We start from the raw sequence: 14295 nt of genomic DNA on the forward strand, positions 1-14295 counted from the left end.
CACATCTCTTAAAGAAAAAGTCCCACCCTAAAAATATTTCTTTCCATGAGCATAACCCCCAGCGCTGTATACAGTAATATAACCCCCAGCACTGTATACAGTAATATAACCCCCAGCACTGTATACAGTAATATAACCCCCAGCGCTGTATACAGTAATATAACCCCCAGCGCTGTATACAGTAATATAACCCCCAGCGCTGTATACAGTAATATAACCCCCAGCGCTGTATACAGTAATATAACCCCCAGCGCTGTATACAGTAATATAACCCCCAGCGCTGTATACAGTAATATAACCCCCAGCGCTGTATACAGTAATATAACCCCCAGCGCTGTATACAGTAATATAACCCCCAGCGCTGTATACAGTAATATAACCCCCCAGCGCTGTATACAGTAATATAACCCCCCAGCGCTGTATACAGTAATATAACCCCCCAGCGCTGTATACAGTAATATAACCCCCAGCGCTGTATACAGTAATATAACTCTCCCCCCCAGCGCTGTATACAGTAGTATAACTCTCCCCCCCAGCGCTGTATACAGTAATATAACCCCCAGCGCTGTATACAGTAATATAACCCCCAGCGCTGTATACAGTAATATAACTCCCCCCCCCCCCCCCAGCGCTGTATACAGTAATGTCCGTCGGTGACAAAAACCTGGTTTTATGTTATTTTATTCCAATAAACTCCCTTTATCTGCAGACCTGGAGATGCCGTCGCTGTCAGTCATGTGATATTTTGAGTGACTTTCCCGGCTCAAACACCACACTGAGCTGATGCTTTATGGCGATGCTAATGAAGTCCGTTTGTCTGTAGACTTCAATAAGTCAGAAAGTCCGACTGGGTGATTAAGACTGAGCCATTCTATTGTTCCACACAGGCAGTATGATAAGGAGTCGGGGTGTTTAGTAGATCAGGGCTCACATATGGGGAAAAACCGTGCTTTAATGTTAAAGTGGGTTTCATAGACTCCGGTCCATTTCGCTGCATGTAGTAAAATGCGTTGTGTTTCATGCACCTTGATTCCTTTTATATATATATATTTTTGTGCGGATTATTGATGTTATTGTTGAAGGTTAGAAGTGTGTGTTTGGGGGTCTCGCGGGGTCCGCGTTGGTCACGGCTCGGTGTCTGACTCCAGTTTTGTCTCCGCAGCGGGGTCGTGGAGTACGACGCTGAAGGCTTCACAAAGCTCACGCTGCTGCTGACGTGGAAAGACTTCTGCTTCCTGGTTCACAGTGAGTAGGACGCCCGACGCGAGCGATTTCAGCGTCTTATCGGTAAAGCTTTCGGAATAATTAGCCGATTACCCCGGAACTGAGAAAATGTACCACGCTGCGGAATATGAGGGCGCTATAATAAGTCATAAATAGTAATTAAATGTCTGCATAATAACCCAGAGAAAACAGAAATGTCCTCGTTTGCCATGAAAACAGCCGAGTGACCCTAAACTTTTGAACCCCTGTCGTGGCAACAAAACTGTTTTGCGGTTTGTTTAGATCACCATGGAAACGTAAGGCATATATAATTATAGGGGATTTGTGGGCATTGGATGGAAATTGCATGTTTAATGTATTTAACCCTAAAGTGACTGTGAAAAGGTGTCGGTTCCTATTTAAACCCGGACTTCGCCCCGGGGACACGGAGCCGGGGATTCACGCGCCGATGGAAATATATACCGTGGCAAAACGTTAACGAATGCAGCCGCACGAACGAGCTCTGCCGGCCGTCAGCTGCTTCAGTGGAAATGATGTGAGCATCCGATGTATGGCTCTGTATATCCGGGGCGGAGGGTGTCCAGCCGGGCCGGACCGAGGGCTGCTGAGAAGCGTACAGACTCTGTACTCAATGACTGAAAAGAGAGGAGCGTAGAGAGGCGCCGATACGCTTCACGACGGACATGTTTAAAGTCACCGGACTCAGGGAAGGACACCAACGCTCGCCTGACGTTACAAATTACAGAAACAGAAATAGTAATGGACAGACTGTGATAACACAAACATACAGCGCCCTACAACACACACACTCACACTAACCTCATACACATCCCACGACACGCTGCCCATTACAGTCCCTTCCATACACACTTAATACACACGCGCTCTCTCTCTTCCTATTCTGCACCCTCTTGCTTCCTTTTCTCTTTCTCCTCCTCTCTTCCATTTTTCTCTCCGTCCCATCCCTCTCTCTCTGTCCCATTTATCTCTCTCTGTGTCTCCCCCATTTCCTTCGCTTCCATTTCTCTCTCTTTCTCTCTCTCTTGCTTCCATTTCCCTCTCTATCTCCCATCTCTCTCCCCCATTTCCTTCGCTTCCATTTCTCTCTCTTTCTCTCTCTCTTGCTTCCATTTCCCTCTCTATCTCCCATCTCTCTCCCCCATTTCCTTCGCTTCCATTTCTCTCTCTATTCTCCAGGGGCTGGCTGGCTGTCAAATGTAATCTGCAGTATTGGATATTTGAGGTACGGCAACGAATACCTGTGTTCCCATAGAACGGGGTCACCAGGTGTCAGTCTGTTGCTTGGCTACAACTCCCATGACCCTCAGCCAGGAATCACAATGCATAGCTTAAGAATTCCCGTCCTTGGGACGAGTTCTCTCTGTGTTCGCCACGTTTTACGTCAGTCGCTCTTTGATTCCGTGTGTTTTCGGGACGTCGGTGAAATGCGCTCCCCGACACAATAATGTGACGGACACACAAAGAGCGAGCGCGGAGACGCCGTGAATCACCACTACAGCCAGCGCTATTTATAGGCCCCGGAGCGCCATAAAAAGACCCGGCGCTGATAAAAGCCGGGTGATTGTTTACAGAAGCCTGAGAAAAAGCAGCCGCGCGAAACGCGATGAGTAAGCCGGGGGTCCGCCGGCACTTTCTCTCCCGCATTCACAGACCTGACTCATCGGCCGTTGTCAGTAATAACCACCGACGGACCGGTGACTCAGCCCGACGGCTTCCAGCGGCTGCGCTGGGCCAAGAGCACAGACGGGAATTACTCACGGGATTGTTTGGAAGCTTTGTGCATCCTTTCTACATACGCCATACCTCCCGAGTGTCTCGTTTGAGTCCCCCTGAGCTCGGAATGTTTGCTGGGTATGAGGGTATGGCGGGTTCCTACGGCCTTAAAAGCCCCGATAATGTGTATAGAAACAGCAGGGAATGGCTTTATAAATGAAACGGGGCAAATAAACCCCATTAATCACACAAATAGCCCCGCCCCCAGCCATGTCTCTAACCACACCCCTAAAACAAAAGTGCCCTTTTTGGCTAAATGAACCATGTTTTTTCACCCCCACGCCCCGTCAGAATCCTTGGCAGACTGGATGCCAACACATAGGAGATATTCAGCCACAGGAACAAGTTAGCAGACCCCGCTGCGTTCCTCCGCAAACACCCCAGGTCGGCCTGCAACCCCCCCCGGGCTAACCTGCCCCTGACTGTACCTTTTGGCCCTTTATCATGGTTTGCAATCAATTTTTTTTTTTTTTTAGAAATCTAAGGCCGTTAATTCTAAGTCCGACGGAGCCGCAGACGGCTGGCAGTAGCTCTCCCCGCTACTATTCATTTTTTCCTGTCCCTTTTAACTCTTTGAACTCCCTCCGTGTCATATAGTCTGGTACCGTCGCGGCTATAGGTCCTGATTCGCTTATATGATGCATTTCACGGCGCGTCCTGTGTTTTGACGCCACATTCCTAGCTCCCATTAATCCCAGGCATTTATAGACGGTTTCATTCCCAGGGTAATTACGTTAAAATAATGATAAACGAAGCGGATTGGAAGGTTCCGGCCGCTCCTGACATCTTCAAGGGTTTTTGATCCATGCCCTGGGGGGGAATAAAGGCTGCATAAAAGTCATGAATGTGTGTTTTTGTCTCCCAATTAAGCCGACTAATTCCCAGCTCCAGGATGTCGTCCAATACGATGTTTTCTGGTATTTTTTCCCAGCGTTTTCTGTAAATGTGGTCTTTTTATCTCAGAATGTTGTCTGAACGCTCGGATTCTACCGATCTGATAACGTCTGAAGCCTCAGCTAGTAACTCCCAGGGCTGTGAAAATCATATCCTTGTTCTAAAAATAATTTAGCGTTTCGCGAATTACGAACCCAAATATATTTGGGGGGGTTTTGAATTTTTTTGACTAGAAGGTGAAACGAACGAGGACGCGCATGCTTCGCTACCATGATGACGGGTTTTGCGGCCAAACAGCGACACGCGTATGGTATATGTAAACCGCTGCTTGCTTGTGATTGGCTGGTCGAGGTTAACCCCTTCCTTGTCGTAGGACTGGAATCCCTGTAGAAGTTCTGCCCCGGCCTAGATATTCTTTATTATATTACATATTATTATTATTGCCAGCATCGCTCTAGATCTGGATCATCCCCGCATGCGCCGTCGCATCTCATATTAATTCCCAACTTTTTCCCCGTTTCGTAGGGAACGCAACCCCTAGATGGCTTTTTAAGTGACCGGTGAATGTATAGGGAAAATGTATAGGGGCAGCCAGCGCATGAGCGAGGCCTTGTCTGCTAAGTAAGATAACTACATTTCCTTTTTTTCACACAAGAGAAGTCTACAGCCAGGGGGGGGGGGGGGGGTCAGGTGACGCTGAGGGCAGCAAGTTCTCTCCTAATGCTGCTACACATACAGTATATATATATATATATATACACACACACACTGCCCGCCGTATATATACATCCAAGCGCCTCTCTGCACAGAGTATCTCTGCTCCTGGGGCTGCCGGCTGCTGCCTGTGAAGTCCTTGCTGAGTAACTCTGAGCCTCGCCACGTTTTTACAGTGTCATGTGACTTCAAAAGGAGCGTCTTCTTGCCCCAATATAGGCCGCACTCCCCCCCCACACACACACACACTTTAAAGACTTATAATCGGGGTTTCGTGCAGGGATGTGCAATGCGTATCGCCCGGGGTATGCGGTTCCAGGCGCGTTTTTTCCCCCCGTTTAGCCCTGCTGCGGGTAATCAGCAGGGTTAGGATCCAGATCCCCTGCAGGGGACCCTTCACCAATTGGGCTTCTATGACTGAGCACCGGCCTGACGTAACCTTCCGGTGCTCCACCATAGAAGCCCCCGGTGGAGATTGTCTACGCACATTGCACAGACGTCCACCGGCCGGCCCCGCTAGACACCAGGGAGTCTGGGGGTGCATTGGTAAGTCGGGGGGGGGCATATCTGTAACTAAGGTGCATTATGAATTAAGGGGGGACCTTAAAATGGTTATTGGTTTTCTGTCTGTATATAACACACGCCGACTAACTGACAGATACCAGAAATGTTACAAATACATGAATTCCTGCTCATCGGAGAAAATACTCTTTCACCGTTCCCACTAATGTGGATTTTTTCTTTAAAATAGCACCAAACTTTTATATAATTTACACAACAGCAAGTAGGGGCCCTGAAGCAAGTGTTCCATAATCAGTGCACCCCTGCTTGCAAATAACTCCTGATTCTCGTAGCCCTTCTTTGGTCTCTCACCCGGATCCGTTATTTACTTTTCCCCAGTAAAATACGATATAAATGTCGATAAAAATACTTAAAATACTTCAGATGAATCGATAAGATATCGCCCCGGTATAACATACATAGTCCGGGGCCTCCCTCCCCGACGTCCTCCTGTAACCCCGGCTTATTGACATGAAAGCATGTTAACATACAGCGTTCCCGGCTCGTGACCTTGGAACCCCCGCCCCGAGCGTTGCACAACTTATTTTCTCTGCTCGGTATGAGATGTTCCGTGGCCCGGATCCCCGGCGGCCGCGGCTCGGCTCGCTGGGTGATTTCAGGTGACTTCCTGTTTGTCTGAATTCCAAGCATAACTGCAGCATGGAGTTATGTGCAGACGCCCCGGCCAATGTATATGTATATATATCTATATATAATACATATAGTTACTTGGGCTTTATGTGGCTCCTAACATTCCGACGCACTCCTGGCCGCCGGCGACATGCGCGTTACTCTATTGTTTTAACGCCGGGTCTGCATTAATCAGAGTATATAGAGCAGTGTTAACTCTTTAAGTGCCAAACACACATGGGGTGCGATGTGGGTTCCTCGCCCCGCGTTCGGCCGCCGTTCCATTTCTTTAAAGTAGCGGGGCCGGCGAGCTGATATGGCAGCTAATGAGGTCAGCTGATTGCTAGACTCGCCGGCACGCAATAACAATTGTCTGATCCCTGACTATATGCAAATTACAAATAAATGGAACAAAAAACCCACTTATTAAACTTTATTTAAACCTGAAGTGTCCCCCTTTGGCCATTGGACGTGCTGGGATGTGTGGTAATGAAGGAACGAGTTACAGCGCTATCCATGGCACCTGGAAGAACAATAAATGTTGCTTTTGTTTTTCTTTGTTTCTTCGCAGTTGATCTTCCCCTTTATTTCCCGCGCGATCAGCCAACCCTGACTTTTCAGTCCGTCTATCACTTCACAAACAGCGGGCAACTCTACTCCCAGGTCCAGAAGAGCTACCCTTACAGCCCACGCTGGGACGGCAACGAGATGGCCAAGCGAGCAAAGTAAGTCCTGCGTCCTTCATAGCAGACGCTTTCCATCCCGGGGGCCGCAGTGGGGTAAACAGCCCCGGGGGTGGAAACAGAGGGGGGGATGTGTTGATTTGTGTTGATGTCGTTTGCAGCTTCCACGTGGTAATGATGTCATAGTGCTATAGAAACATGACAGCGTAGAATCTGCAGGCTGGTCGGCCCCCGTCTAATCGCCCGTTCCTCCTGCTGTAACGACTCAAACCTTAATCAGTCGTTGGTCTCGTCTTAGATTCAGGAGCCGTATGTCTATCCCGCGCATGTTTAATCCCCTCACTGCATTACCCTCTACCACTTCTGCTGGGAGGCTGTTCCACTTATCTACCACCCTCTCAGTCTAGATTACATCTCAGCCCCTCTAGTTTTAGATTCTGACCTCTTGTTCTCACATTTCTCCTACATTGTACCCCCAATGCCATATCAAATCTCTGTGGGGAGGTTCCTGAAAGTGGCCCTAGGGATTAAATCAGGGGCAGATGCGTTTGCATTGGAGACACCATGAAAAATGAAAGGGCCCTCTCTGCTGTCTGATGCGTGGCTGGAGCGTCCCTTTACATTATCCGTTGACATCTTGACTTTTTAATGGAGCTCTACACGGCGACCCCCGTCACGCCCCAGAGTCCCGCACGCTGCCCATAGGCCGTCCCGGGGCTGCTAACCAAACTCTCCCTGGGCCGGTTCCTTTGTACCCCGCGTTTGGCGGGCGTTTAACCCAACCTGAGACCCGCCAGCCAGGCAGAGCCCGCCGTCTCTGAGAGAGGTTGGCGGCATCATCGCCCTGACAGTCCGACCGACGGCTCGGCTGATGAGAGCAGCCGCGGCTTCACGTGATATTAATCCGGAGGAATCGCGGGCCGGCGTGTCGAGGCCTGCGGGCGCCGCATCGGGTTTCTCCGAAATGCCAATTTAAGAAGCTGTAATTGTTTGAAAAAAAAGCCATAATGCTGCTTTTACACCCGGGTTTTTTAACCCTTTCCCATGAAGCTCAGATAAGATCCCGAGAGCTGTTGGAGTTTTTGTCACGGGGCACTAGGCAGCCCCAGGGCCACGGAAAAAATTACCCAACCCTTCTGTTTCGACAGTCGGGGCGAAAGATACAACTCGACAGAATGCACAATTATTCCTCTCAGCTTCTAGAAGCAGCGACGTTATTGGGATAAATGTGTAGAGATGGTTATAGACGCGATGGACCACGAGAAAATGTAACGTCAGCTACACGACCGCCAAAAGTTTGGGGTCACTTAGAAACTTCCTTGTTTTTGAAAGAAAAGCAGATTTCGTCCTTTAAAATCACATGAAACGGATCAGAAATCCAGCGCAGACGGGGTTAATGCTGTAAATAACGATTGTAGCTGGAAACGGCTGATTTTTAATGGAGTCATTTCATAGGCGTACAGAGACCCTTTATCACTCCCATCACTCCTGTGTTCCAGTGGCCCTTTATCACTCCCATCACTCCTGTGTCCCAATGGCCCTTTATCACTCCCATCACTCCTGGGTTCCAATGGCCCTTTATCACTCCCATCACTCCTGTGTCCCAATGGCCCTTTATCACTCCCATCACTCCTGTGTCCCAATGGCCCTTTATCACTCCCATCACTCCTGTGTTCCAATGGCCCTTTATCACTCCCATCACTCCTGGGTTCCAATGGCCCTTTATCACTCTCATCACTCCTGTGTTCCAGTGGCCCTTTATCACTCCCATCACTCCTGTGTCCCAATGGCCCTTTATCACTCCCATCACTCCTGTGTTCCAATGGCCCTTTATCACTCCCATCACTCCTGTGTCCCAATGGCCCTTTATCACTCCCATCACTCCTGTGTCCCAATGGCCCTTTATCACTCCCATCACTCCTGGGTTCCAATGGCCCTTTATCACTCCCATCACTCCTGTGTCCCAATGGCCCTTTATCACTCCCATCACTCCTGTGTTCCAATGGCCCTTTATCACTCCCATCACTCCTGGGTTCCAATGGCCCTTTATCACTCCCATCACTCCTGTGTTCCAGTGGCCCTTTATCACTCCCATCACTCCTGTGTCCCAATGGCCCTTTATCACTCCCATCACTCCTGGGTTCCAATGGCCCTTTATCACTCCCATCACTCCTGTGTCCCAATGGCCCTTTATCACTCCCATCACTCCTGTGTCCCAATGGCCCTTTATCACTCCCATCACTCCTGTGTTCCAATGGCCCTTTATCACTCCCATCACTCCTGGGTTCCAATGGCCCTTTATCACTCCCATCACTCCTGTGTCCCAATGGCCCTTTATCACTCCCATCACTCCTGTGTCCCAATGGCCCTTTATCACTCCCATCACTCCTGTGTCCCAATGGCCCTTTATCACTCCCATCACTCCTGTGTTCCAATGGCCCTTTATCACTCCCATCACTCCTGGGTTCCAATGGCCCTTTATCACTCCCATCACTCCTGTGTTCCAATGGCCCTTTATCACTCCCATCACTCCTGTGTTCCAATGGCCCTTTATCACTCCCATCACTCCTGTGTCCCAATGGCCCTTTATCACTCCCATCACTCCTGTGTCCCAATGGCCCTTTATCACTCCCATCACTCCTGTGTCCCAATGGCCCTTTATCACTCCCATCACTCCTGTGTTCCAATGGCCCTTTATCACTCCCATCACTCCTGGGTTCCAATGGCCCTTTATCACTCCCATCACTCCTGTGTCCCAATGGCCCTTTATCACTCCCATCACTCCTGTGTCCCAATGGCCCTTTATCACTCCCATCACTCCTGTGTCCCAATGGCCCTTTATCACTCCCATCACTCCTGTGTTCCAATGGCCCTTTATCACTCCCATCACTCCTGGGTTCCAATGGCCCTTTATCACTCCCATCACTCCTGTGTTCCAATGGCCCTTTATCACTCCCATCACTCCTGTGTTCCAATGGCCCTTTATCACTCCCATCACTCCTGTGTCCCAATGGCCCTTTATCACTCCCATCACTCCTGTGTCCCAATGGCCCTTTATCACTCCCATCACTCCTGTGTTCCAATGGCCCTTTATCACTCCCATCACTCCTGGGTTCCAATGGCCCTTTATCACTCCCATCACTCCTGTGTTCCAATGGCCCTTTATCACTCCCATCACTCCTGGGTTCCAATGGCCCTTTATCACTCCCATCACTCCTGGGTTCCAATGGCCCTTTATCACTCCCATCACTCCTGGGTTCCAATGGCCCTTTATCACTCCCATCACTCCTGTGTTCCAATGGCACGTTGTGTTCGCTGATCCAAGTTTAAGTTTAAAAGGATAATTGATGATTATGAACTCCTTTTTGTAATTACGTTACAGCCAGAAATGTCCTCGTTTTCCATGGAAACAGCTCAGTGACCCCAAACGGTAGTGTAGACTTTCAAGATCTCTGGGGCGTCTTCAGATGGAGTTATCTGTCTAACTAAGCTGTCCTGTTGATTGGCTGCTTTGAGCATCTGGCGCTGCAGCTTCCCTCTAATATGGGTGTTTTTTTACCTTTAAATATTGACTATTAAAGGGCTCTCAAACTGCTTTCATCTGCCTTCTTCTTTGGTGATTCTTCATCGGCCCCTCGTGCACAAGAAGCACTTTGTACGTTTGGAGAGATCCCTTTGATAACTCAGAAGATTGACGGCCGAGGCTGCTGAAGCCAGACCTGTATAATGCACACAAAACCTCGCCAAACCGTGGAATAGAAGCTGGATTTGGTTAAAGAAAGCGGAAGAGCAGAGCGAGGAGACGAAAATCGAAAATGCGGATATTTAGTAAAAACAATAAATACCACCTAAAATCTGAAATAAATAAGTGCTGATATTGGGGTAATAAAGAGACCCCTACTTTCTGCCTCAGCCAGACGTTCAGGGATCGATTCCCAAGGCGGCTTTTTTAATATGACATCATATGACATCATATGACATCATATTGGGGTAATTGCCCATTATCATTGGTTTGGGGTAAACCGATAACAGAGGAGGGCAATAAGATAATGGTGCTGATTAATCGAGTGCAGAAGGATATTTACCTCTGGCGTGGCCAACCCCAGCCAGCTCTTCCATGATGTGATCTCTGCAGAGCTCTGACACCATCTGCCCCTCCAGTTTTGCAGCCGGGGGGCTGCTGCCCCCCCACACACACACCGGACCTGCCACCCTATGGAGCAAATAGTATTGGCAGGAGGCAGACCCTGTAACTTTTATGGGGCAAGAAGTGGGGGTAGCTGCCCCAGGTGCACCTGAGCATGTAGATATGACATCACCGGTGAGCGGGGCCACTTTTTGTACCCCAGGAGCCGAGAGGACTGGTTTCAGCTCTGGGTCAAAATGGAAGCTGAAAGAACCCAGCAGACTGTATGAGGCTATTGTGACAGGGCCAGGCTAGCTGGCTCAGGTGTCATATGAAGTTTAGCCGGGTCACGGAGCGCTTTTGTGTCCGGTTCTGTATACCGTGACCCGGTAATATATTATATTGTGTTTATTGTGTAACCGGCCCAGAGACTGATGTGGCTTCAGCTCCAGCCTTCAAAGAGACGATCCTATAATCTGGCTGGGGCTCTTAATCAGCCAACACAGCCCTGTCTGCCCAGACGGCCCCCGCACTACAGGGGGGATAACACAGGTGGGGGAACCCATTGTATTCTGTAATCCCCTCACCTGATACATCCCCTGTATAATGATGGGATTTGTGATGGGATGTGGCTGATGGGAGTGGGGGTTGGGTTCGGTACACATTGCATTGAGATTGTATAAAGTTCTGTGTGTTTGTAATAAAGAGAGTTCTTCTTGGTTTACTACGAATGGTGGTCTGGATGATCCGTGGATAGCTGAGTGCGATCCGTATGAGGGACTGACTGGTGATTCCTCAGCCCTCAAACAGGGGGACCCAGCCTTGGGTACGGTGACCCTGTAACAGCTATAATATATCGGGGGTTATTTGGTGAGATTGGTACTTATCACCATAGAAACCATCAACATTTCAAGAACTGTCTGTTGGTTGCTATGGTGATAAAATCACTTTTGAAATTCTACATCAGAATCTCTGATCCCGCTGATTCTAAATGAGCTGAGAAGGAGGGCCGAATGTGGAGAGATCCCCGAGGTTTCTCCTCTCCCGTTCCTGCCCCGACCTGCCCCGCGACCTGGAAAACTTGTTTATGAAAATGTTTTACACCCAAAACAACCTGTTCCTGGCTCGGTGACCGCAGGGCTTGCCTGTTTATTGCTTAATGACACTTTACACGTTAACCCCTTTATCCCCGACTCGAAGCCTAATGCACAAAAAACACCCGGCGCCCTTCATCTCTGGCTGAGAGAAATGTGAGGTGCAGTCCAACACGTTAAAGGGACACCCCCCTGTAGGTTAAGTTGGTTATTGTTGCTGATTGGTTCAGGCAGCCCTTTGTAAGGTTAGGGAGGAGAAGGGAGAGAAAACTTCGGGAGAAGAAATTGATCAGATGGATAATGCTGGCTCTGCCACAGGCTGCCACCCATCTCAGCTTCCACAATCCAGATCAACTGCACAGATTGACACAAAGCCCGACCTGTGGGTGGTTCTGTTAACGGACGTGGATTCCGACACTCATCGCTACTTTTGGGGCTAAATATCCAAACCACGCGAATGGGTACAGAGAGTATGAAAAGATCCTGATTGGTTGGGATCGGTCCCAATTCCGCGATCGCCCTCCTGAAAGACCCATCGGTAAGCTCAGCTCACCCGGCGTGGCGCCGACAGGGTTAATAAACTTTGCTCTTCTAAAGATAGCTCCATAACCAGCCTTTGGCTATAATCTGTCATACGTGTTGGCTCAGTATCTAGGGTACATGGCACAGAAAGGACACGCCTGTGACACGGGAGTCTGCGGCACAGGGGGGGGTTCAAGGAGTTCTGGTGCCCACCGCGGGGCTGATAGCGGGGGCCCGGCTGGGCGGCCACTACCAGGGACCCCTGTTAACTAAGCAGCCAATCGGGCAGGAGGAGGCCAGTTGCATGCTGGGATATTACATTCCATTTATTTATAGATTATTATTATTATTTATTATTTCGCTGCATATGACGGATTCCGATACATTCTGTTCCTAACAGCTCCACTAACGCTCATTTACTATTAGAGGGTGGTAGATAACTGGAATCAGCCTCCCAGCAGAAGTGGTAGAGGGTAATACAGCGAGGGGAGTTAAACACGCATGGGATAGACATACGGCTCCTGAATCTAAGACGAGACCAACGACTGATTAAGGTTTGAGTCTTTACAGCAGGGGAAACGGGCGTCTAGACGGGGGGCCGCCGGGGGCCGATCTGCCATCTATGTTTCTAAATTATAATCGGCTGAATCCGGTCACTGAATTCTTCACGGATTTTTACCGTTTTCCTGTTAATCACGTTTCTTTATATATTTATCTTCCCTTTTTTAGGGCCCATTTCAGAAGTTTTGTTCCCCAGTTCCAGGAAGCTGCTTTCGCCAACGGCAAGTTATAGAGATGATGCGATCGATGAGGTCATTATCCGCGTCTCCCTGCGCCACCAATGCCAGGTTAACCAATCATGACGGAGGAAAACGCGCATGGCGAGGGTGCCCTGCGCTGGAGGGGCTGCACAGTGCAAGTTTATTAACCGTTTGTTGCCGGAAGAGTGACAGATGCATTGTTTCTCACTCCGGCACTCAAACGGTTAAACGTCATTCAGCTTCTGGTCGGCCAGTTTTTGGGGACATTCTGCTGCCTTTCCCATTTTGGTTCCCCCCCCAGACCGTCCTCTGGATTTGTTCTGTGATCGATATTAACCGCCAAAGCCTTTCCTACGCGGGCATAACCGCTAAACGGCGCGCAAACTCGGAAGAGAAGCGCACTTGGATTAAACTTCATTTATGTTTGGAATGTTTTTGTCTTAAATCACCTTAAAGAATTTGTGTAAAACTTGTTTCTGTGAAAGAGATCAGGAATGCTGTAAATACATGTTTAATCCGTGATAAATACCGTTTTCACTGCAAACGCAAATACATTTTTGTTACATTGTATCATTCTAATAAAAGTCTATAGAGAAAAGGACTTCATTAGCATCGCCATAAAGCATCCGCTCAGTGTGGTGTTTGAGCCGGGAAAGTCACCCAAAATATCACATGACTGACAGCGACGGCGGCTCCAGATCTGCAGATAAAGGGAGTTTATTGGGGTAAAATTAGTTAAAAACAGGTTTTGTCACCGACCGACATAACTGTATACAGCGTTGGGGGTTATATTACTGTATACAGCGCTGGGGGGGTATATTACTGTATACAGCGCTGGGGGTTATATTACTGTATACAGCGCTGGGGGGGTTATATTACTGTATACAGCACTGGGGGGTTATATTACTGTATACAGCGCTGGGGGGTTATATTACTGTATACAGCGCTGGGGGATATATTACTGTATACAGCGTTGGGGGTTATATTACTGTATACAGCGCTGGGGGGGTATATTACTGTATACAGCGCTGGGGGTTATATTACTGTATACAGCGCTGGGGGGGTTATATTACTGTATACAGCACTGGGGGGTTATATTACTGTATACAGCGCTGGGGGGTTATATTACTGTATACAGCGCTGGGGGATATATTACTGTATACAGCGTTGGGGGTTATATTACTGTAAACAGCGCTGGGGGTTATATTACTGTATACAGTGCTGGGGGGTATATTACTGTATACAGCGCTGGGGGGTTATATTACTGTATACAGCGCTGGGGGTTATATTAC

At 48.8% G+C, this 14295-nt stretch overlaps 1 protein-coding gene across 1 annotated transcript in view; it reads left to right on the plus strand.

Annotated features, from left to right (window-relative positions):
• The window catches only part of LOC149281686 (BRISC and BRCA1-A complex member 2), a 47004-nt gene extending 33969 nt beyond the window's left edge, over positions 1 to 13035 (plus strand). The window contains exons 9-11 of the mRNA XM_089499073.1: positions 1163 to 1245; positions 6389 to 6542; positions 12972 to 13035. Coding sequence (XP_089355199.1) covers positions 1163 to 1245; positions 6389 to 6542; positions 12972 to 13035 — 301 coding nt within the window. The remainder of the gene's footprint in view (positions 1 to 1162; positions 1246 to 6388; positions 6543 to 12971) is intronic.
• Positions 13036 to 14295: the final 1260 nt, after the last annotated feature.

The sequence above is a fragment of the Sceloporus occidentalis genome, unplaced genomic scaffold, assembly GCF_023333645.1.
Source record: "Sceloporus occidentalis isolate IW3139 unplaced genomic scaffold, rSceOcc1.0.p SCAF_129, whole genome shotgun sequence".
Lineage (NCBI taxonomy): Eukaryota > Metazoa > Chordata > Lepidosauria > Squamata > Phrynosomatidae > Sceloporus > Sceloporus occidentalis.